Consider the following 25,461-nt stretch of genomic DNA (forward strand, 5'->3'; position numbering starts at 1 on the left):
AATCCCAACGAGCTGAGAACACCGCCCAGAGTTCACCCACCGAAACCCTTCAAAATAATCACCGAGAGGAAACTCATTGTGTCGGACAGACTGGATGGTACCAATGGCAGAGACACTGAATGGACGAAGCACTTTAAGTTAAAAACTGAGAATTACTTTGTTAGATAAGATGTATTAGGCCATCTGGGGGAAAATAATAATGCCTGTCGTTGATACTTAATAATACGGCACATAGAGATACCCACCAATATGTCTTTTGTCTACTTAGTGTAACAACAATATATATGTACCACAAATCTGGCCTATTTAAGTACAGTTTACACGCATACACACAATTCAATATCAGTTCCTTAAGAACATAAGAAGACTTTTTAAATAACCTTGATTTTCAATCACACAAAAATATTATTTTTAATCTTATTTTGACCCCTTATTTTCTGGGAAAAACTGCAGTGATGTGTTTCATACCTAATAATCCATGAAATTGAAACAGAGTGTTCATGTAGTCCCTTAATTACATTTATTCAAACATAGTAAACTTTTAGCAACAATCTTGCATTTTAAATGAAAAAGGTGAATATATAGCTAAAATTAATCATTTACAAGAAGTTTGGTTCTTCTTAGCAACAGGTTTTGATGATAAGTGAATCAGAATGCAAATGTCACCCAATGCAAAATAAAGTAAATTCATTCATACATTTTTCTTTAGTATAGTCCCTTTATTCTTTAGGGGTCGCCACAGCGGAATGAACCACCAACTTATCCAGCATGTTTTACACAGTGATGCGCTTTCAGCTGCAACCCCACACCGGGAAACACCCATACCCTCTTACACATACACTACAGAAAATGTTGTTTACCCAATTTACCCATATCACGTCTTTGGACTGTGGGGGATCCAGGAGCATCCGAAGTAAACCTAGGCGAACATGGAGAGAACATGCTAACTGCACACAGAAATGTCTAGAACCAGGGTCTAGAACCAGCGACATTCTTGCTGTGAGGCGAGAGTTCTTCCCACTGCACCACCATGCTGCCATTAAAAATATATATTTTTTAATTATTCTGACCCCTTATTTTCTGGGAAAAACTGCTTAGTGACAACGTTTAAATTCACACCTAATAATACATCAAATTGAGAAACTTAGTGTTCATGAAGTCATCACACATAGTTATTCACACATAGTAAACATTTACCAACAATCTTGCATTTTAAAGGGAAAAAATGAATATATAGCCAAAATTAAACAGTAACAAGAAATTTGGATCTTCTTTATAACAACTTTAGATGAAAAGTTAATCAGTAATTTGTTCAAGAGCATATTTATAAAGTAAAAAAGCACATTTTAATCAGAGGCAAGCTTTCATTGTATTATTAGTATGTAAAACTATAATGCGCGTCTCTCCTCTAATGCAAAATTGAGTGAGATATTACAATCAACAGGGGCGGACAATGATTTAGGGGGCCTTAAAACTTAAAACACTCTTCTTTCTCATTTGTTTTACCTCTAGATTCAGTTTTTTTATGAATAAATTGCATGTTAAATATAAATTTTAAGTGGAACCTTCTTAATTCATTCATTTTCTTTTCGGCTTAGTCCCTTTATTAACCAGGGGTCGCCACAGCGAAATGAACTGCAAACTTATCCAGCATGTTTTACACAGAGGATGCCCTTCCAACTTCAACCCATCACTGGGAAACACCCATACCCTACACTCTCATTCACACACATACACAACAGCCAATTCATATTATCCAATTTACCTGTACCACGTCTTTGGGCTTGTGGGGGAAACTTGAGCACCCGGAGGAAACCCATGCGAACACAGGAAGAACAGAACCTTCTGAGTTAAAAATTAAATACAATAAATTTGCAAATAAAAAGCAAACTATGTACAGTTAATCAGCCATATTTGTGATTTGTGATTAAATTTTCATACAGTACAGAAGGAACGTTCTACTATTCATGGGGCCCCCTAGTTTAGAAAAGAATATAATTGAAATTGTAATGGTTATAGACAGATTTGACAACATCTAATAGAAAAATAAAATAAAATAGTTTAAGGATGATTAATATACGTAGGCTTCTTGGCATTGGTCGCAGCCCCCTAATTTCCCGGGGCCCTAAGCGGTTACCTCACATATTGGTTAAATCCACCCCTGACAATCACTATGTTTTTCATGAAATTGACTGCCAATGATTGTGTGATGTAATTACATAATAATACATGGAGAATCTTAATAATAAGGTGACACAGGGGGTAGCACTGTCGCCTCACAGCAAGAAGGTTGCTGTTTCGAGCCTCGGCTGGGTCGGTTGGCATTTCTGTGTGGAGTTTGAATGTTCTCCTTGAGTTCACAGAGGTTTCCTCTGGATGCTGTTTCCCTCAAAAGTCTGAAGACATGCACTATAGGTGAATTGGAAAAGCTAAATTGTGTACACGTGTGAATGAGAGTGTATGGGTGTGTCCATTGATGGGTTGCAGCTGGAAGAGCATCCACTGTGTAAAAAACATATGCTGGATAAGTTGGCGGTTCATTCCGATGTAGTGAATAAAGGTACTAAGCTGAAAAGTAAATGAATGAATGAATGTTAATAACATCCAACCCCACAGGAACCAAGACTAAGAGCAAAGCTTGGTGAAATATCTTTTATTCATGTGATACATTTGGTGTCTCTTTAACCTTCCATTTTTTACAGCATATAATAATAATAATAGTACTTTGTTCACACAAACTTTGCTAAACACTAGTAGACAGCGTATTTCAAACAGACCAACACACTTTAGAAGAGCACACAGCTGAGTATTCAGTCAGTGACGAGTGACAGAGCTGTTCAGGAGGGTTTTCACTCTTATGTCAATTCTTACATAATCAAACCATATTAAATGTTAACGTTTAAAACGCACCTGATGCCCTTGTTTTTCAGGATTTGCCGTCGAATGAGAGGAAAAGCGACAGTGCTGAGGGGTTTCCGCCAGCAAATAAAAGCCCACTCAAGCTATACTGAAGAAACCCAGCGTTACAGATGGGACTTGTGGCAAGAGGAGAGTGACATGAGCAGGTTTTTGCGATACAGTAGCCAGGCAGCAATGCAAATTACACATCAACCTTTGATTCCTGCACATTGCTGCCATTCCTGTCAAGCATACGACACACTTTCACTAACTAGTGAGATAATAAATAAACACATGAAACCAACAGTCTTACGACAAGCAATACTAAGACATGTCTGTACACCAAGCGATAGCCGTGTCGAAAGAGGAAATCGAAACATCCCAAACTCAAAAACTCGTTAGCTCTATGCAATGTTAACAGGCTGGAGCAAAGCACAGCGCTGCGGCCTGATCTGGTGCACTATGACAACAAAACAAGCAAGGCAATTTTGTGTTAAACCGTCTCTAAACTGCATGCTGCTCCTACACTCGCACAGCAAAAACAAGGCAGAAAATGATGAGTGGAATTAGTGTGAATTGCTGATGCTTTCCATATCCAAGCTCAGTTACCATAGTTTTGTTAGTACATACAGGGTTTGTTTTTACCATTAAAGTTTGTTTAAACCATTAGTTGTGGATAAGTCATTAAATATCTTAGGCTTTTAGTTTTGATGAAATAAAAATGTTTGCAAAGCAATTTTTCCCTTTTCTAAGAATGTTAAATCCAAAATCCCCCCCCCCTCACAACTCAATACATTCGACCTCCATGCAACCCTCCGAATATAAAATCAGCCTGTTCTCGAATGAGACCTCTCTTGTAAACAAAACTGCTCAATTATTGGCCGAACGTGAATCTATCTTGAAACAAAAAGACCTTTAACTGATAGCTGGTCCCTAATACCGCTTAAAACACACAAAAAAAACACCCAATTATACAGAATATTAATGATATGACCATTTCAAAATCAGATTAAATAACTTCTGCCAACAAAATAGTGTGTTTAAAAAACAAAACAACTTGGTAACAGAAGTTTACAGCCTCTCAACACAACAATCTCAACCATTTCCTCCAGTGTAATTTCTTAAAAAGGCCCTTAAAAAAACAAGAGGACATCAGCCCGGGCTCTGAAACACTTCACAATGACTATGACAGCACTGATGTGTGAAAACTCAAGAGCATATGAGCTTATGTCAGTCTGCAGTCCCATTTAATGCCATGCAGCCAGAACAGATTTTTCGCATTTAATCTATGCTTTGATTTACGTTTTCCCCCCATTATTATACATGTTTTGGAATCCGTTTGAATTCAGAGTTGTAGCACATCCACACGGTTACTCTGAGAAGTCACTGAGTCGAAGAGAAAGAAAGGGTTCTTGGCTCGTGACATGGGGCCGTGAGAGGAGTGAGTGACCACTGAGAGGCAAGCTGTGTGTGTGTGTGAGAGGGGGTTGAGTGGGAGGGGGGGCGTAGGGCCTGCTGGGGGACGAGGGTGGTTTACTAGCACGAGCAGCTGCTTTCGGTAACGGGCAACTCCGGAGGCTTCTCCAGTTTGATGTCGATCACTGAGGGTTTAGATTAAGGATGGTAAGTGGGTAAGAACTGGGTGATGTTAATAAACATGTCTGGAAAGGGATAGTTCACCCTGAAATTAAACTCTGTCATCATTTACTCACTCTTACTCAAAACCAGTTTCATTTTGTTGGTTTTGTCAAACACAAAAGAAGATATGCTGAAGAATGCAGGAAACCTGTAACCACTGACTTGCACTGAATTTGTTACTGCTTCTCTGGAAGTCAGTGGTTACAGGTTTCCAGCATATCTTCTTTTACGTTCAGGACATTAAAAAAATAAATAAAAGCCCAAACCAGTTTGGAACAAGTAAAGGCTGAGTTAATGATGACAGAATTTTCATTTTGGGGTGATCTATCCTTAAAGGTCAAAATAAACTTTGATTTTGATGCATAATCTAGGGCAGGGGTCATCAACCCTGTTCCTGGAGAGCTACCTTACTGCACATTTCAGTTGCAACCCTGACCAAACACACCTGTTTGTAATTATTAAGTGCTGCTTTAGGTACTATTAATTGATTCAGGTGTGTTTGATCAGGGTTGGGACTAAATTCTGCAGGAAGGTAGCTCTCCAGAAACAGGGTTGGTGACCCCTGATCTAGGGCATACAGTAACAAACGTTTTTTTTTTGTCTTTAAGAGCTTGATGTATCAATATGGAAGGACATTAGGGCCAAAATAAATTGGCCATCAACATTAACAGCTGATCATCTTAAGGTGGTTAGCATACGTATTGACGGTATTAGCATTATGTGTCATATGCAAATAGTCTCGAAATTTGCTGTATTTGGCTGTTTTAACAGTCAAACTGTGACTGTTGACGATCACAATTTTTCTATATTTGTTTTAAAAAAAAATTAGGCTATTCACATTATATTATGATCGCCAACACAGTGCGAGTATGCAAGAGTATTTTAATACATTAAAACGCTTTTTGTCCCATATTGTTCTCCATATCGCACACAACTAGTGGGGTTTAAAGAGCATACACACATATGTGACTTTGGACCACTTAACCAGTCATACATATCATTTTTTTTTAAATTGACATTCATACATCATCTAAAAGCTAAAAATAATAATAAAATAAAAAAGCTCTTTAATAATGTTTGGCTTGTTATGATAGAATAATATATTTTAACAATTATGGAATCTGAGGGTGCAAAAAAAAAAAAAAAAAGTTCTGATATATTCATAATAGGAAATTGACTAAATATCTTCATGGAACATGATTTTTACTTAATAATGTAATGATTTAGGGAATAAAAGAAAAAATTATAATTCTGACCCATACAATGTATTTTTGGCTATTCCAACAAATTAATCCGTGCAACTTATGACTTTCTGTGGTTTTGTAGTCCAGGGCCACATTTGTGTTATCAGTAGAATTCAAAAGGTGTACTCAACTGGGTACAAATGCCAAATATATATATATATATATTTCTGTGAGAAAAATGTTATTTTTAATATTTTTCATGATTTATTTTGGTTTAAAGCTTATAAAAAAGAAAAACAAAAAATGTTCTTGATCTTGTGTGGTCAGGCAGTTGTGGACAAACGGATTCTGACATCTTAATACAAATGATTTCATAACTGTCAGAACCCCCTTATGTTGCATGTGAAGGATACTGTCCTCTTTGCTCTTCTCTGGTGTACTATCCATTCCAGGCAAAGCAGCAGCAACACGACGAAACAGCTAGAGAAAAAAAAAGTTCATTAGAGACTAAAATCTTGAATGCCTTAGCAAAATGTGCTTAAATGAATCTGTCCTAGTAGAAGGGGAGACTTGGTGTAGTTGTCACAATTTTTCAGTCTGTATTTCTCAGGTTAGGTTTTTAAGGTTGATTCATTTGTTGAAACATTCTTTGAAGTCTATGACACAAGTATTTCCACTGAAACTGCTCTAAGACAATATGACAGTATTGTGTGACACTCAACGGAAGTGCCTTAAAACAAGTTCAGGTGTATTTAAACTATAAAAATATTACAAAAGTCAAGACACGATCAGCTAAAATTTGGTTAGCAAAAACTGTAATGAATTAAGTGTATAAAAAAAAAAAAATATATATATATATATATATATATATATATATATATATATATATATATATATATATATATATATAAAGTAACATTATATGTATATATAATTTATAAATAAATGATAAATATAAATTAAATTGCTTTTGAAAACAGATGTGCTGCTTATTAATTAGGTAGAAATCATGATCATTTCCAAGAAAACAGGCCTTTATTTGAAACTAAAATATTTTTGACACTATAAAAGTCACTTTATTACATCCTCTCTCAATAAATTTTTTTCTTTACACACATGCATTGAATTATAACTTGTATGACAACTTTATGCATAACTACTCCCAGTCTCCCCTTTTTCAAAACCAATTATAATTCTCTGTTGACATTGAGGTAAAACAGTGCATTTCGGATGACAATGACAAAAAAGGGGCCTCAAAACCTACTCAGATGCTTAAAGCAAATCAGCCAATCAAAAACCAATCAAAACATCTACATCCAGCCTGTGAGTTGCAAGAGGTCTAACAACATGGAACATAAAGCAGAATAATCTACGGCTGACATGCACAGGACATTTGTGGTATTACATGGCCTTAAGTGGATGAAACAAAACAAAAAAGACAGAAGAGCAGCCCAACAGCACAGGACCCCTGTGAATGTGAGGCTATTGACGGGCGAGGCAGAGAAAGATGGAAACCAAAGACAGCAGAAGAAAACCGTGGTGAAAAGAAGGTAGAGCTTGGCCGTCCTCGGATCTCAATGATTCTACCTGTTTGACATTGTAGCCAGTCTTTGCGCTGGTTTCAATGAACATGACATTCAGTTCCTTAGCCCTCTGCTCGCCCTCCTCCGTGGTAATCTGTCTGCTCGGCCAGAGAAAGGAGCGGGGAAAGGAAAGAAATACAGACAAGAGGAACTCATCAAGAAGAAGAAAAAGAGACAGAGACTGACCAAAGTTCACATTAGTAAAAGGAGAAAAAGAGAAATTAGTGTTTTGATAGACCCCAAAGAGTTGAGAAACGGCTGACATTTGGAACTTATGGAGATCACTGCACTGCGGTTCAACAAAAGGCTGTTCACAGGAAACACATTTGTTGCTCGAAGACAAACATGAACACAGTGTCAAGGGAGGTGATGATAATGTCATCAGCACTTTGGTCATTTCAAGATCCCTTGATAATTTTCAGTTCAAAAAGTTCACCCATGCATAAATATTCTGCCATGATTTACTCACAGTCATGTCCTTCTACTTACAGTACATTTATTATAAGTCCATCTCTCAAGTATCTCTCCAGTATTTCTACCGTGAGAATGTTTTACTTCATTACATGAACCATGTCCCTACTGGTTATTTTAAACTGGAGAAGTCATAATAATCTTAACTGATAACTTTGGGTGGTAAATAATAAGTTTGGTAATGTTTTCTTTCTACAAAATTAAATATCCATTCAGAAATCAGCTGCTATTACTTTTACTTATTTACATCAAACTTCTGTACTTCTCTACTGTGCATTTAAAAGTGCAGTATGTAAGTTTGACACACAGTGGTTGAACTAGATATTGCACTCCAGTTTCAAAATACATGCAAGTGCATGTTGCTAGATTGACAACATGAACTGGAGTGTGCCTGACTATCAAGCTAAAGGCTGATTTAAGTCATGCTCTAAACAAAAGTAACGGTACATGATAGAAGGAATATTTTCCATATTAAAATGAGTTTTTGTCTTACCAACACCTGAAATTGATAAATTAAAAACGGCTTCTATTCCCTGCAGCTGAACAACAGAAAACTGACAATGATTACCTCAGGTACAACTCATGTGCTTTGTTCACATTATTAGCATTATTGCTAATAATGTGAGTTTGCTATTTTACATCACATTTATTGCCATACTACTGAAAGCAGCAGCAGATAGTTCACCTCAGATCTTGAAAATAAATTAAACTTTAGAACTGTGACTCACCAACACGCATCAGAGATTCGGCATCTACATTTACTTTTGTTAAAGAGGTTTAATATTTATTAATTAGACTATGAACCTTACCATTATGCTGGAGTGCAGTGAGTGCACTATTCTGTGCTTCTGAATGGCTGCATTTAAATTTCTGTCATGTTTTGTCTGGTGCAAACAGCATGTTGTTAGGGCAAAGGGTTACAATGTAACCTGCACACCTAATGTTTACACTTGTAATATTTATATTATTTGATCGTTAATAACCTCATGTACAACTCTAAATCTGCATCTCGTTTCAGAGTCTGCTACTGTCCACCGGAGATCATATTCCGGTTACGGATGCTTGCTTGGAAAGCCTTTCTGACTGACTGAATGAAATATGCTGTCTTACACCAAGGCAACCCAGGGTGTTAAAATATAATTTGCTAAACGGGCATTGGGCGGGTTAAAAGAACCAAAACAAAGACAGACGTTCCGGCACATAATGCACATTTTCAAAGCAGAATATCTAACTTCAGCATTGTTTTTCAGATAAACAAGCACTGTATGTTCACTTAGCATGTTACTTAAATATCTACAAACATATTATGTTTTTTTATGCTTCAGAAGAGTAAAAAACTTACATACAGCACCTTTAAAGGAGTACTTAAAAATTTTTACTAGAGGAATAAACAAAAACGAAGTTATAATTTGTGTACTTCTTCAACAACTGTATATATAGCGATGCTCAGAACAAGATAGAATCTGTGGTATTTGTAAATTTTCTGCACTGATTCGACCGCCCCCACCCCAAAGTGTTGCAGCATGAGTGCAGAATGAATTTAGATGTGATGAAATATGTAAAAATTTATCATTAACTTTAAGTATAATCAACAGGGCAAACGTGTAATAAAAACAGTAAAAATAGGTTGGAAATGTAATTCAGTGACTATTTTCTGCAGAATTCTATGGCAGCAGGAGTGGTGATTGTGATGATCCACATTCTGTGGTGTTATCATTGAGCAAATAACAACCAACAGGGCTGGTATGTAGTCAAAAAACAGAAAAATGTCACAAAAGGGGGGGGTGGGAGTGTGTGAATTTTAATTTAAAATGTCAATAAGTAATTTTAAAAAAGTAATGTACCAAATTTGAGTGAGCATGAAAACATTACAACACATTAAAAATACAAGATTTTGCAATAGTTTAAGTCGAACTTGTGCCATTGACCAACTGAAAGCGGTTTGGTTCAAATGTGCCTGCTGTGTAATAATTTGTGCTCCAAACATTGCAAAGTTTTGTCAAAATATGACTTCAGGGCACAGGTGTCAAACTCAGTTCCTTGAGGGCCGCAGCTCTGCACAGATTAGTTAGATCCCCACACAAGCTCAAACTTACTGAGTCTTTCAAGTTTGTTTTAAACCTCTAGGTAAGTGTATTGAAGTAGGATTGGAGCTTAACTGTGCAGGGCTGGGTCCCTCCAGGAACTGAGTTTGATACCCCTGCTTCAGAGTTATATTTTGAAAATACAGTAATACCCTGTTGAAAGCATTTATTAAAGGTGATGCATGTTTGCTTGACAGGTATTCACTATAATCTTGCTGCTGTAATTGTGTTTTGCTTGTTTTTACCATCTAAATACAGAGTCTAAATGAATTTTCGGTGGACATTGGTCATCATGCCACAGATTGTGTTGTAGAAATGAGAAAACTTTGGCCTGCACTACAGCTGTATGGTGTCACCCACCTGTTTGACGTTATAGCCAGCTTTGGCGCTGGTCTCTATGTACATCACCCCCAGTTCCCGAGCTTTTTTCTCTGCTGCCTCTACTGACACTTGCCTGCCATAGTCCATAGTGCAGGTGTGGACACAGTGCAAATTAGAATGAATATGAAAAACAAAAGGGAGTAATGGCAAATCAAAAATAAAAATCAACACAAGAAAAACTATGACTGAACAGAAACAAATTAATCAACATAACACTTAAAATAATGATAACGAGAAAACGGAATAAAACAACTTAAAAGTGAGATGTCTGGGAGACAAACAAAAAGCTTCATCAGTCTTCTCTGATTTGTTTACCTTTTATCACCCAGGTCTGTCTTGTTGCCAACCAACATGATAATAACATCGCTTCCTCTCTCTGTTCTGACATCATCTATCCACTTTGAGGTTTGCTGGAAAGAGTTAAGATCTGAAGAAACAAAAGGGGAAAACGTTATATGGACTCGCTAAAAGTCTTGTGATCTGCTCAAACTGATTTTATTGATTGTATAACTGAAAATCAAATTTCACAATCCAAATTCGGCAGTGATCAAATCACACCTGATTCACTTCAAAGCCAAGCACTCTTAGAGGAAAGTATACAAGCAGAACGTTAGTGTGAGGATTAAAAAAAACAGAGGACTGTTAAGTTAAAGAACAGGTCATATTGATGCTGATCAGCTCATGGTTAAAAGGAAGCTTCTTGAATCTACATTTGGTCTGAATTAACACTGTTCCCAAGCAACCTTACTAAGATGAACTGGCATGACCTAGAAGCAGCTGCAGATTGGTGCTAACTGTGCCCCTAAGGCATTGATCCCTGCTGACCCAATGAGTGAGGCTCGGACTCACTGGTGATGTCATAGACCACCACAGCAATAGTGGAGTCTCGGATGTAGCTGGGAATGAGGCTGCGGAAGCGCTCCTGCCCTGCAGTGTCCCACAGCTGGAGCCGAACCTGAGGGACCAGCAAACCGATGCGTGCAGAGAGGAGAGGAAAGAGAAAGGCAGAATAGAGAAAAGATATAAAGAGAGGATAGGGCAAGGGAGCAGGGTTAGAAGAAAAAGACAACATCAAGCAAACAAAACATGAAGGAAAAGGAGAAATGCACATACAGAATTGATCAATCTTTTGCTTTGAAGTTCTCAGTACTTATGGATTTTATAATTAGAATGATTTTATGAAGGCATTTCTCCATTCCTGCTCTTTGAATGACCCAGCTTTCTGCATGATGCTTTGCAAATGGCACTCTGTATGAACAAGTATCGCTGTTTTCAGTTTAGACCATTTCGTTTATTGTACTGAAATATGCGTAAAAGCCCAATTTGCTCTCATAAAAACACAAAGATGGGACACAAAATGTTAACATTTACTTATCATTATGTAGTTCCAATGCTTTGTGACTTTTCTTTTGTGGAACAAAGACTTGATTTGACTGAATGTGTCTTTGTAGGAAGGCTTAACCTTTAAAAGTATCTTGAAAGGAGTCCCAAATTTAAAATCGTAATACGCTAAATTTGTGCTCACAACTTGCTAGTTTGAATGATCAACCAACCAACCAATCAATTAAACCATTTTATTAGCTCTTTATGAGTTCTGACTTGCTAAAAAATGCCATCTTATGTACCTTCCAGGCAACTTTGGGTTTAAAATCCTCCAATACAGTGGTTCTCACACTGTGGTAGAATCGCTGAATAATAAAAGAACCCTTTGACATGAACGATAACACCGAGTGAGACTCGTGTAATCAGACAATATTGTCTGTTCCCTGAAGCATACGATTACAGTGGTGTGCCTAGAATGTTTACTTTAGTGCATCGCGTCATCAAATGTTGAAAATCAGTTCGCTTGCCACAGACCCAGAGGAAGAGGTGCAGTTGTGGAGCAGATGCATGCGCTGGAGAAGCCCTTCTGCAGAACAGTCCTGTTGTGTTGGCATTTTTGTTACTGCAAACTCATCAATTTCCCCATGCTACATCATTGGTAAAATAATTATGACACATGTGTTAAAATGTGTGCTCGTAGTTGTTTAAAATAGTGTTTTCAATACAGTTATTTGTTTTGCAAAGCAACGTGGCTTTCGGTTTAGCTTGTTACCTCAGATTTAAGCTAATTCTTTTGGATGTAATTCAAATGGCACGAGGCACAGAACATAGACTCAAACTTTGCCATACTTGAAGCTTGGATGTAAATTAAGTCTGCTTGAAAAGTAGAAGTAACTGATTTATTTCATCTTTGCCATGATGACAGTAATTTTTAAAGACACTTCTATACAGCTTAAAGAGACATTTAAAGACTTGACTAGGTTAATTAAGCATGTTAGGGTAATTAAACAGGTTAATGGATAACAATGGTTTGTTCTGTAGTGTGTGTGTGTGTGTGTGTGTGTGTGTGTGTGTGTGTGTGTGTGTGTGTGTGTGTGTTCGCGCGATATAGCCTATACTTATCAGGTCCAAGCATAATTTCCAGGTTTTGACGAATAAGCTACTATTTATAAGCTATTTATAATGTTTAAAGTGTCTGACAATAATACATATTCCTCATAATAATAGTAACTAATCTGCCTTGTTTTTGAACTGTGCAGTGCTGTAGCAGCTCAATTAGGCCTGCTAGGCTACTGTTTTTAATACCGGTTATAATGGTGGTACTTGGAGAGACTATTTTTTCCTGAGGTGGTACTTGTTAAAAAAAATTAAATTTGAGAACCATTGCTCTAATACACAAGTGTTAAAGCCAGTTCCTGGAGATCAATCTAATTGAGTCCTTCAGGCTTGTTTGAAACCTACAAGTAATGCTGCAGTAACACTAGAGTTTGAGCATGCAAAATTCTGTAGTAAGGCGCTGTGAAAAGGGGATTGATTAAACAAGATGATTAGACATTTAAAGAGCAAGCGATTGCTCCATCACCAAGCTTGAACTTTCCAACGCACCAAACTGCAAAACTTGTAGCACGAACTTGCGTTTCCGGTCTGCCGCATTCACATGCGTATGAGTAGAAGTCTATGGGGTGAAAAGTGCAGTGTGACCGCAGATTAAGTGTGTTGGAGCAGGGTTGGAACTAAACTGTGCAGGGCTGCAGCCCTCCTGGAACTGGCTTTGACACCTGTGCTCTAATAGACATCCAAACCCTGACATCTTGGCTAAAACAAGGCTAAACTTGGGCTGTCAGTGAAAATCTAGAAGACAACTAAGAACAAATAAGTCAACAAATAGACAGGAATGAACTGTCTAATCTGATGATTAGTCTGTTGTTGGACTATTGTTAGGTTAGATTTTCACTGACAGTCCAAATTTAGCCTCAATTTAGCCAAGAAGTCTATTTTTGGATGTCTATCAAATGTCTTTTAAACACAAAAATGCTTGCTGGGAATGAACATATCAATGAAACTGGCATTTTGCTCAGCACACAGAATATTTTTGGGGATGTTTGGTAAGTTCTGTTGCAAAATGTACATTATAACAGCTAATATTTTGTTGGACCAAAACAACCAAAACTAAATGTAAACACACCATAACACTTGTACAGTAAATTTCAATAATATTTATCTGACAAAACAAACACATATTTATCTTAAACATAAGAAAGGTTTTGGGGAGCTTTAACACGAGTAAGCAAATGATGACTGAATTGAAATTGAGGGGACTGTCCTTTCACATTTTTTTTTTCTCACACCGCTTAAACCAGCATACTTATAAAGCAACATGAGTGCCATTTACTCAAGCGGTACCCAACTTGACCCCACCATGTGGTGAAGCAGGAGCACTAGCTACCTACTTGCTATATCATAGACCACCACTGCGGCTGCGGAGTCTCGGATGTAACTGGGAATGAGGCTACGGAAGCGTTCCTGCCCAGCAGTGTCCCACAGCTGTAGCCGAATCTATGACCGTCCATGCAGCGCAACAGGCATGGGGACCCATTCAGCACCCAGCCATGGAAGAGAGTGGGGTGAGGTGGACAAAGACACAACCAAACTTAAAGAGGTGAAATCAAAATAAACCACAAACTAATGACACACGTGTGATGATGATGAGCTACAAGCATGCGCCAGGAATTACGCAAATGATGAATCTGTGACATAGACAGTGAAATCACCTGACAGACTTGAAATAAACAAATAATGACGTCTTACAGAGCTAACAGGTGGTATTAGAAAACACCATGGTGAATGATTTGAGGCAGTGTGTGTCAAAACCATCTATTACACCAGTACTAACTCTCTCTGACAGTCGATGTTTAGACTAAAGCAGGCTTTATGCAAACACACCATTAATGGAATAAGACAAAAGGCTTGGACACACAGAGACTCATTGGAAATTATTCTAGAAGTGTTGATCTCGGTCCTACCGTGCGATCTTCCAGGTACATGGTTTTTGACAGAAAGTCTATACCAATAGTTGCCTATAAAGAGAAACAAATTGTTAACTTGGTGCACATTGTAAAGCAGGCAATCAAAGACATGTTTGTTTTGTTTTTAAAGTTTCTTTTTTCAGTGGAACACAAAAGGAGACATTTTGCAGAGATTTCTGTGCATCGATTTTAATCTTTAAATTAATTTGCTCTTATGCAGTGGCGTAGCGCAAAATGCGGAGGCCCCCCTGCAGGGATTGCTGACGGGCCCCCTGATGAAGGGGGGGGGGGGGATGCGTCATACGTCATTTTGCATATCACTGACGTCATCACGTTCTACCGCTTCTGTTTGTTTAACAGCCTATAATTAATAAAGGGGTAATTATAATTGCACTACACTTTATATAAACATGTTTATTTAACTAAATTTATTGCTATTTGAATACAGTATGTCATTATAGATGTGTAGTGAATGTGCAGTAATCTCTTATATGTAATAAACTCAGACAAGTTCAGAAACTGTCACTAAAATATCTGTGATTGTGAACAAGAAAAGAATAAACGGTCCAATTGTTAAAATAAAGTAAAAGCAGATCGGTTTGACTGTACAAGGGAAATACCTTCACACTGCCTGTGCTAAATCATTTGTCGTCGTCGGTACGCAGAGGGGTGATCGGCTCTCGGGCTGCAGGTGGGAGAGGCTGCTGTTGAGGACTGACTGGGCCGCCTGTCAGTTCTGTGAGGCGCGGGAGGGGCCGGCGGCATCACACGCATCTCGTTGAGAAGAGTAGGGACGGTACAGTATGGACAAATGACTGTCTAAAAAAATCCCCAATAACACACAAAAAAGTCGCTAGATTTGTCGCTAGGGGGGTCTGAAAAGTCGCTATATTTAGTGACAAAGTCGCTAAGTTGGCAACATTGGCGGCAAGCAATCAGAATGAAGTAGTCCACCGCTTGAGAGGTGTTCAGAGAACACAGACGTGTGAACTTTGGTTCCGACCACGGTTGTTCCCAAGAGTTTATTGAAAATCGCGACGACGCGGGGCCCCCTAATCACGCGGGGCCCCCCCGCGGTGCGTGCCCTGCGGGCCCGTCCGCTACGCCACTGCTCTTATGCATCTTAAAATTACTTTCTGAAAGCTGAAATGTGAATTGTAAAGAAATGATGTTAATAAATGTTTGTCAATTGGCCAGTAAATTAAATAGATTAAGCTCTTTTAGAAGTTTCTATTCATCTATAAATCTTGAATAGAGCAAGTTTCTACTAGGGCTGCACAATATATTGTTTCAGCATCGATGTCACAACGTGCGAGTCCTCAACAGTCACATCGCAGGAAACTTCAATATAGTTGGAATTATATTTGACTGGACATTACAGTTAACAACATACGAGTTATTTCAACTTTTAACCTTAGAACCTTAACCTGTGACTGTGTATGCAAATTAAATGTCTGTAGCTGAAAGATTAATTGTACATCATATAATTATTTACTCAATGAAAACGATAGTTATTATTATTATTATTTAATTAGTGTTGCTGAATACTGTTTGAGTGTCCAACAGCCATAAATCACTGTTAATTTGTATCTGTTGTATTTAACTTTGCTTGTCATTTTTCACAATATTCAATGCAGATATGCTCCCCTAAAGAGCAGATATCATCTAGATCGGTCTAAAATTATTAACTCTTTACAAGCTACTTTACTCATCTGCTGAGAGTGCAGCCATAGTTTCAACTTTGTTTAGTAAAATCAACAAATTAGAATGATTACTGAAGGATCATGAGATAGTGAAGACTAAAGTAATAATTTGCTTTGGTGTCACAGAAGAAAATAATGTGTTTTTACATATTTACATAGAAAGCAGTTATTTTAAAATCTTAATATTTCACATTGTTCCAGTTTTTTTTTTTTTTTTTTTTTTTTTTTTTTTTACATATCTTGAACAGTAGTGTGTTCATCTAAAAAAAAAAAGAGATGCCCAAACTTAGGCCTGCAGGGCAAAACTGGCCCATGGTAAGCTCTCTGAGAAGAAAGGGAGAATGATAGGGATGCTTTAGAGATGGTCAATTCTAATTTAATAATGTAATGTACTTGTTTGTTTTATTAATAAGCTACAAAAAGCTAACTGTAATTAAATGTTTTAATTCAAATGTTATCAATTAATCAGATTTAGTTTAAAATGTACATACTGTCATCCAACGAATAGAGGAAAATGCAAACCTTTAGAGAGCAAATTAAGACAAAGACAGATTCTGCTTGACTCATGTATTCAGCATTAAACTTCACTGTGTTATAAATGTAATTGTTTATTTTTTTTATTGCAATAAGTCATCATTAAAGAAAGTTATACTGCATTTGTTAATATAACTCAAAGTAATATTTTCTATTCATTTTAAATAAATAAATTAAGAAATTACCCATGGCAACTTATATGTAAAGCAGTATGATAAAACTTCGGCCCGTGACTCATAATGATATTTGGTTTTTGGCTCTTCATACAAAACAATTGTGCATCCCTAACCTAGAAGAATGGCTACAAAATTGACGATCATGTTTTATGTGTATTTTCAGAGATTTTCATGTCATAAAAATTTAGTGACAATATAACCTTGCAAAAAGCTAAACATCCACACTGTCAAGATGATAAATTATTTAGGTGTATTCTTGTTGAAAAAACATGACAAATATTTCATTTTCAAATTATACTGTTGGGGTGTCAAATTAATATAAACTTTGTCTTGTTATCTTTTGCTTATTATATAGCTTATTTTATATTTTGTTCCATGTAATATAGCGATGTGACTCTTGTACAAATTGTCTGCTTTTGTGTTCCATTGCAGAAACAAATGTTTGGATCAACAAGACAATGAGTACAATTTTGATAATGAATGACCTATTCAATTAATGACTGGGGATGCTCCGATTGATCGGCTGGAGATCTGGCCGATCTCGTGAACCGAGAGCAGGTATTTCAAATTGGAAAAAATACCTTGTAAATCATAGAGATGAGAGTGAAGTAGCAAGAGAACAGATTGTGAAAGGCACAGTGATGTTCTAAGTTTTAAATTTGTTAGGCTTGATGAATAGAACAGTAAAGATTTCTCCAGTCAGTGTACATCTCTGTCTCTCTCATCGACCGATTGAGCTGCTGTGAGGCTGTCCAGAGAATAGGAGCTGCAGTCACAGACGTGCTAGTTGGAGAGCAAAATTTTAGAATGGCCTTGCATGTATTTAGGCTTTTTTACATGTATAAAAACTGAAAGTTCTGTGTTTTTGACTATTTTATCTAGTATTTTCTATAAAGCTGCTTCTGACCATGACATGTCGTCACTAATAAGAGAAACGTTCAGGGGCTTTTATGGAAAATCCTTCATTCATTATCTTAGGTAAAGAGATCTTTACTGAAAGTCCATACTTAGAAGAAAAAATGTGCTTAATGGATTATAAAGCTTGAAGCATCAGAATCGGTACTCTGTATCGATCAATCACCATAACAAGGAATCGGTACTCTGCATCTGCTGCAAAAATCCTGATCGGAGCATCCCTATTAACGACCAACATTGGGGAAAAAAAGCCTTCACAATACAGTTTAGCCAAAGTCAACAATACCATGAGCCAGGCCCGTAGCCGGGTGGTTAGAAAGACCCACCCCTCACTGACAAAGGTGCAGAATTTGTCCCATACATGAGCTCATTTGTCCTATTATGACTGTTACACAATCATAAGAAATTGAGAAAATAACACATCGAAAAAAAACTTTAAGACCAAGCAGAATCCTGTGTTGTCTATTGCTTCGACGTGAAAGAGGCAAGCTGAACGTGCTGGTCAATTTGTGTTTGCCTAATAATTCACAATAGGCTAGTTTTTAATTTAACAGATTACTTTTTTCTAATGATATGTGATGTAATAAATTTGTATTTAAAAATAAGTATTGTTCTCATGTTTCTTTACACTAAATCAGGGGTCGGGAATCTTTTATCAGCAAAGAGCAATTTCTGATTTTTTTTATCAAATGCATTTATTAAAGAGCCATTGGGAGTGTGTATGTATATAACAAAAGCTTTATTTATAAACAAAAGCTTTATTTATATCCATCCATGCACAACTCAAAAATAAACAAATATGACGCATCACAATATATGAAGGTAGGACAATTTATAGATTTCTTCTTTTTGCCATCCCCAATCATGAATGTTGTTTGAACTTACGTGCGTGAGGTTATCATAGAAATGTGAGTTGCGTGCCCTTTATTGGTGCCACGATTAACAAAAGCGACACATTTGCCCATTGGTTAAAACGTCCTTTTTTGTAAACTGAGTTCTTATTCATTTTGCTCTAGAAAATACAATATAAAGGAAATTGTAATTGTATTTTCAATGGGAAACTGATTTCTAGTGACAGTTATAATTGTTTATACTTTAAAATATAACTGAAGAGAGAGACAGCTGTAGAGCCACATATTTTTCGTCAAAGGGCCACATGTGGATCCCGAGCCATAGGTTCCCTACCCCTGCTCTAAATCATAGGTCTCAAACTCAAATCCTGGAGGGCCGCAGCTCTGCACAGAACTCCTCCAATCCTAATCAAACAGTTTATCCAACTAATTAAGGTGTTCAAGATTACTCTTGGACAACTTTATTAGTTGGATCAGCTGTATTTGAATAGGGTTGGAGCAAAACTGTGCAGAGCTGCGGCCCTCCAGAAACTGAGTTTGACACCTATGCTCAAAATCTTTAGGAAATATTTTAGTACATCAAGAAGAGTGATTATGATGACCATCCAACAAGCTAATCCAGCAAATAATAGTGCTAAAAATGCTTTAAAATGCAGCATTTAAATCTTACAATTAAACAGATAATGAGTCGAATAACTGCAAAATGTTCACTTTTAAGAAAAAAGCATGTGAGCAGATAACATGGTAAGCATCTTTTACATAAGACAGATAAAATAATAATAAATATAAAATGGGATGTGATAGTTACCTGATAAGTATTATCAAAGCTGTCATACATAAACCTGGTGATAAGTGAAGTTTTGCCCACTGTGGAAGAAAAGACAAGACAAAACATTAGAACCAAGGGCCTTACAGGAGATGCGTCTCAAAATCTTGCGAGTTGCCTTCAAAGACAGCATGGTTTCACGTCAAACTTATGAAGCTGTGGGAAAGGGAAGGGATGAATGGGTCTGCAGGATGAGTCTGAACTCTGTTCGCCGTGTTGGCAACATGGGTGTCGCCGTCCTGCTTTCACAGCAACATAACCACATCCAAGACATGCAGAAACTCTCGTTAAGACAGCTCACTAGTGATATTTCAGACATCAAATCCAGCCATTATAAACGTATGCGTGGATGTGACGCTGATGATGTGGCAGTTAAACATCCCTGATGTGGTTTATGATCTCATGATCTTGATTGTCACAACCGGCTAGCTAGAAGCATGCTAACCGCTAACAACTAGCAACCATCTTCACACAAGACAGCGCTGTCCTTTTATAAATAATTTATTACGTTTATTTACAGTTCTAATACAGTGTAATTGGCATTATCGGCGTTAGATTGTTGTGATGAATGTGATCATACACAAAAAGCCTTAAAGCTGGGAGATCGCTATTGTGTACAGACAACACAAACATGCTAATACAAGGACTGGATGTATCCCCTCGATGTCTACAAACAAGAATACAAAAACACAGAGAGAAAAGATGTAAAATGAACATACAAGTTATTAAATAAGTCATGAAAGAGTTGATAAAGGCAGCTTGTGTCGGTCGAATAACGTTAAGTTACAGCACGGATCCTGCAAAGCTGTTCAACACTACATGAAGTCTGCTCGTGACAATAGTTTTCGGTAACCTTTTACTGAATTTCAAGTGTTTTTCCTCATAAATATAAAATCTGTCAGATCATTGTTTACGTGTTTATTAGGTAACATCTCTCCTCCAAGTGCATCCTCTCACCTGGCCTGTCCATTTATCTGTCCACGTCTCATACACATACATATTTTAACACTTACCGCTTTGCTCGCCCAGGAAAACCAGCTTAAATTTCCGCAGAGGGTTGCCGAACTCTCCGCCACCGGTCGTAGTGGACATGTTTATCGAATATACTGAACAACAGCTTTCTAAATGTTATTGTCGTGCGTGGACGAAGGACACACTGTACAGTCCAGTGACGGAGCGCCGATAGCGGATGATTCCTGCGTGACTGCGCCTCTCCGCGGCCACTGGCGGAAACGCAGAACGCGCTGTTGGGTTGTTTCAGAGCCTGACAATAAAAAATATCGCTAGAAATCTGCTTCATATGCTGTTTTGGTTCAAATCATGCCACCATGAGGGGCGAAAATGCTGTCTTGGTAGGCAGCTGACTAGGTTTTTGAAACACAATTCACTTCTACTGTCACGCCTAACCCCTAGCATTTAAAACCTTTATGTTAATTTGATCTTGCTAGTAGAATAAATATATGTTTTCATGTATTTTATCTTCTTAACTCTTTCATAGAGCGTTTTTATAATATTATTTTGAGCTTAACTTATTATATACATATGTAACTAAATAGTTACAGTAAAGTAGTAAACAACTAAACAATAAACCTAAACAATGATATGTATATATCAGGGTCATTTGAAGGGTAAATTATGAAAAAGCAAATAGGAATTGATTTATTGTCATTTTATTGAAAATGTACACCATGGAATCTTACTACAGATAAATATTTCACAAATTTCTGGTATTACAAGGATGAGGGTAATTGACATTAATGGGGAAATGTAGAAGGTGACTAGAAAAATGTAGACCAGTTTTGACACTCAAAATGTTTTACACAGAAAACAGTCACTTGTCAATAATCATTGAAACATGTCTCAACACTGATACGCAAAATAGGTCCTGAAAAAAAGTATATGTACTGCACATATGCATGAACATCTGTACCTCGTAACTGACTTGCATTAAATGACAAAAAAAAAAAAAAACCTTGACGTATATCTAAATGCAATATTTGGCAAAATGGGAAATTCCATTTAGAAACTGAATGCACACTGTACCTAGAATAAATACATGTAATAAAATGATCCAAAGAAGAGTAAATATGTCAAAGTAAAGATTAACTCTCTATATAAACAAAACGAAATAAGAAATTAAATATAAATGTTCAGGCCATGCAGAAGAACAGAAGATAAAGAATATAAAAATGGCACTGAATGTGACCTACATGGTATTTCAATAGATGCTCTATTACTCTCGAAGATAATATAATTAAAATAAGTGTAACTATATTGCTGTGACTATTTAAGACTTGAAATGTGTGCTGTAAAATGTATAGGGCATTACAAAACATACAATACAAACCTCTCAGATTTTGCTTCTATTTAACTCATGCTCTCAGATAAAACAAATAAACTCCTTAAATATCTCTGACTTAAGATTTTGCTGCATTAGCAAGCAATAACGTTCAGGCCCATTGTCTTTGGATTTGCTCAATATTCACAGCCAGTGTGTCAAAAAGTCTTATTAAAGATAATCTTGCTGAACTTAGTTCACATCCTAAAATGTAGAGTTTGCAAATAAGTTAGTATGCATTCATTCTTCACAGTTAAAACTGTGTTAATCTTCACATGCAGGTTCATTCACAAACACATGAACTCGTAAAAGCAACTAAATGATTGGTTGATTGAGACTGCAAGGCAATATCACAGATGCAAAAAGCTAAACTTAAACACTTCTTTACTTCACAGCCTTTCTACCAGAGCTTTGGCTCTGTTGTCACCAGCAAATGATGCCTGTAAAAATACTAAAGAGGGACTGCTTAGCAAACCCCAATTAAAAAACAGAGCTAATATTTGTTGAAAAATACCATGTTAAGCCCACATAAGGCCATGTTTAACAGGGCACACAGCATGAAATAAAAAAAATTAAATAAAACATTCAAACAAGGCTGACGGAGTGACAAAGACAGGAAGAAGAGCGGATGCTTAGTTCTTGTGGAAGCTGCGATCCCCTCTTCCAACAGGTGGCCAAGACAGAGTTAAAAGAAGCTAGAGAAAGAGAGGAGACACAAACGCAGATTAGAGAGTTTCAGGAGGGCATCGAACCAATCAGCGCCAGTGAGAAGACAAGTTCACATCAGTCAGTTGGAAATGGTCACTCCAATTTTTCATTCGCCAGCCAAAAGCATGAAGCATTGGGAATGTGGGGGCGTATAGGAACACGCCGTCCTTCTGCCCTGCTTCAACTGCATTAAGCATCCTTTGCACAATTTGCTTTTTAACATGCATGGATTTGCTCGATGCAACATTCCATTCAGCTTGTCGGGTGCAACCTAATCTAAACCATTTAAATCAAATCGTTTAAATGGGACAGGGTTCACGAAGGTTTGTTCACACCAAGAATGATCACTATATATAAAAACCTACACTGATGCATGATAATATTCGGTTTATCTTAAGCACATTCTGCTTTGGTTGTCTGCCACTTTAAATGAGCTTTAGCAGGATGGATTCTGATTGGCTGTCGATATTTCCAAGCACACTGTTTTTCATTATGTGGTGCACTCTTCAAAATGAAGATCATTAAAATGGGGTTTTGCCATAGAATAGTAGTTCCCAACCTGAAGGTCACGGCCCCCACTAGGGGTCAACAAAGATTGATGCATTTTGCAAATAATAAATAAAAATAAACATCATACATTCTAAAAACAATGTTCAAATATTCGGAAACTAAATCTTGCAAAAACCTCTTAATGTCATCTGAAATTTTCCTCTAAAATGAGCATTTTTATCAGGCTTCTGTGTTTATGTTCAGTAACATCACTTTTATGGCAAAGAATAAGCCCTTAACCTGATTTTTTAAGTAAAATATCTGAACACAAAGAAAGCTGATAAACATGTTCATTTTCAATGGAAATTTCAGACGGCGCTGAGAGTTTTTTTGCATCTGAACTCTTTATTTGTAAGTGACCCAACATATTTTATTACACTGTAAAACTAAACAGTCAACTGTATCAAATGAAGTGTGCAGTTAACTCAAATTACTGAAAGTTAATTCTACTCATTTGAAAAGAGTTTTGAACTCAGTGTTGAAGGTAATGAGTTATTTAAATAATACATTGCTTCAACTTAAATGGAGTAAGCTCACAGAACTCAAAGATTAGTAAAACTCAAATGGTTTTTTGCAATCAGTTTCCTCAAACGGTTTGACTTGCCTTAACTTATTGGGTTTTACAGTACTCAGTTGGTATAGGTTCTCTTCATTTATTGGGTTTTACTGTGTTTAAATAGCTTCTTTTTCTCAATTAGTTTGAGTTTACAGTACTAGGATTAGTATTAGGATTCGTTTTTGAACTTAAATGGTTTGTTGCAATTAGTTTCAGAAAAAGTTTGAGTTACCTTAACTTTTTGAGTTTTACAGTGTACTTAAAAATCTAGCCAACATTAAGGTTATGTTTTTAATATTTATGCATCTTTTGCAATTGTTAAAAACCTAATATATAAATGCTAGTACTATTTATTTATTTATTTTATTTTTTTAAAAGGAGTGAGGTCATTAAGAACTTTAAATGTTAAAATATGGGTCTCCCGGGAAAAACTTGGCAGTGGTTACTTTGGGTTCCCCAAAGCACGTTTCAGTCAACAGTTCTTTAAAGAACCTTTTTTTTTTAATAAGATGAACATTAACCTTTTTGCTCACCATAAAGTTTCCATGGCTGATAAAGCATCTTCATAATCCACTAAACCCAATAAAGAACCTTTATTTTCAACTGTGTGTTGTAAAAATTTTAGAATGATATTTTTAATCTCTATTATAGTTTTTAGATTGTGCTTGATGTGAACAGGTTCATTTACATTTCTCTCCCCATATTTCTGAAAAGTTAATATTACTGACAAAGCACAACACAAAACAAACACAGCAAATAAGCCCAGTTTTAAAAGGATCGTCCACCCAAAAACGAAAACTGTCACTCTTCACATCTGTTTAAGCTGTGGAATATGATATTTTTAAGCCAAAAGGTAGATGGAAAAACATAGGAAAGTCCCACATTCTTCAAAACATCTTACTTCACATTTAGTGGACATTAAACTCACCCAGGTTTAGAACAATTTGAGTAAACAATGACAATTTTCATTTTTTAGTAAAACTAGCCCTTTAAGCGAAGTTTGCGGCAGCACAGTAAAATATAGCATTAGTAAAAGCAGCAGAAAAGGCCACAACTAAAACACAAAAGATGATCTATCAGGAGCTCAGAGGGCCAGGTCCACACTGCCCCCTTTAGCCTTGCGGAACCGGTTAACCAAAGAGTCTGGGCCTGGTCCCTTATCAAAACCATATTACTCAGTGCAGAGCCAGGGATTACTGCAAAGGAAAGTAAATACACACATGGCAGTGAGCAGGGAGACTGGAGGAAGCAAGAGAGTTAATAGACAAAAATCACATCCATACCACCTGTTGAAAGACCAGCATCCAGAATCCATCCAAAACAATGTCATCCAGCACAAGACCAGTGCAGTACAGTTTTAATTGTAGATTAGAATATATCATTTGCAACTTGTTTAAATAACCGAAAATAAATGTAATTTTCTGCAGAAACCCAAAACTAGACTATCCTCACCTTCTGGTTATACATAAAATTTGCTCAGTGGAATTTGACTCATGGTGGTGTTCAAGCACCTATTCGATAGGCTACAAACCTTGTAATAATAATAAAATTAATAATAATAATAATAATAATAGAGTAAATTTATATGTATGATCAAGTAATTACTATTGTACGATTAACATTAAAATACAGTACATTTCTTCAGGAGACAGTCCAGCTTCTCCTTAAAGGGGGAAAAAAAAGTCTTCACTCAAATGAATAATGTGATAATATAATC

General features: G+C 36.7%; 2 protein-coding genes across 15 annotated transcripts in view; both read right to left on the reverse strand.

Annotated features, from left to right (window-relative positions):
- Positions 1–2,638: 2,638 nt before the first annotated feature.
- Positions 2,639–20,780, reverse strand: rab41 (RAB41, member RAS oncogene family). 12 transcript variants are annotated; one of them, XR_015506689.1, is made up of 9 exons: positions 20,607–20,780; positions 19,576–19,634; positions 14,586–14,639; positions 11,089–11,194; positions 10,555–10,666; positions 10,219–10,312; positions 7,308–7,401; positions 6,134–6,200; positions 2,639–4,499 (listed from the first exon to the last, which is right to left on the reverse strand). XR_015506689.1 is itself a non-coding variant. In XM_087280351.1 (8 exons), the coding sequence occupies exons 1-8, from the start codon at positions 20,683–20,685 to the stop codon at positions 4,435–4,437; spliced, it is 636 nt and encodes a 211-aa protein (XP_087136477.1). In that variant the 5' UTR covers positions 20,686–20,780; the 3' UTR covers positions 2,639–4,434.
- Positions 20,781–21,247: 467 nt separating this feature from the next.
- Positions 21,248–25,461, reverse strand: part of septin6 (septin 6) — a 31,332-nt gene continuing 27,118 nt past the window's right edge. Inside the window, exon 10 of one of the 3 annotated variants that reach the window (XM_087280131.1) lies at positions 21,248–22,626. In XM_087280131.1, the coding sequence (XP_087136257.1) occupies positions 22,617–22,626 (10 nt within the window). In that variant the 3' untranslated portion in view covers positions 21,248–22,616. 3 annotated transcript variants of the gene reach the window in all.

The sequence above is a fragment of the Danio rerio genome, chromosome 14 (genome assembly GCF_052040795.2).
Source record: "Danio rerio strain M-AB ecotype USA chromosome 14, GRCz13ab, whole genome shotgun sequence".
Lineage (NCBI taxonomy): Eukaryota > Metazoa > Chordata > Actinopteri > Cypriniformes > Danionidae > Danio > Danio rerio.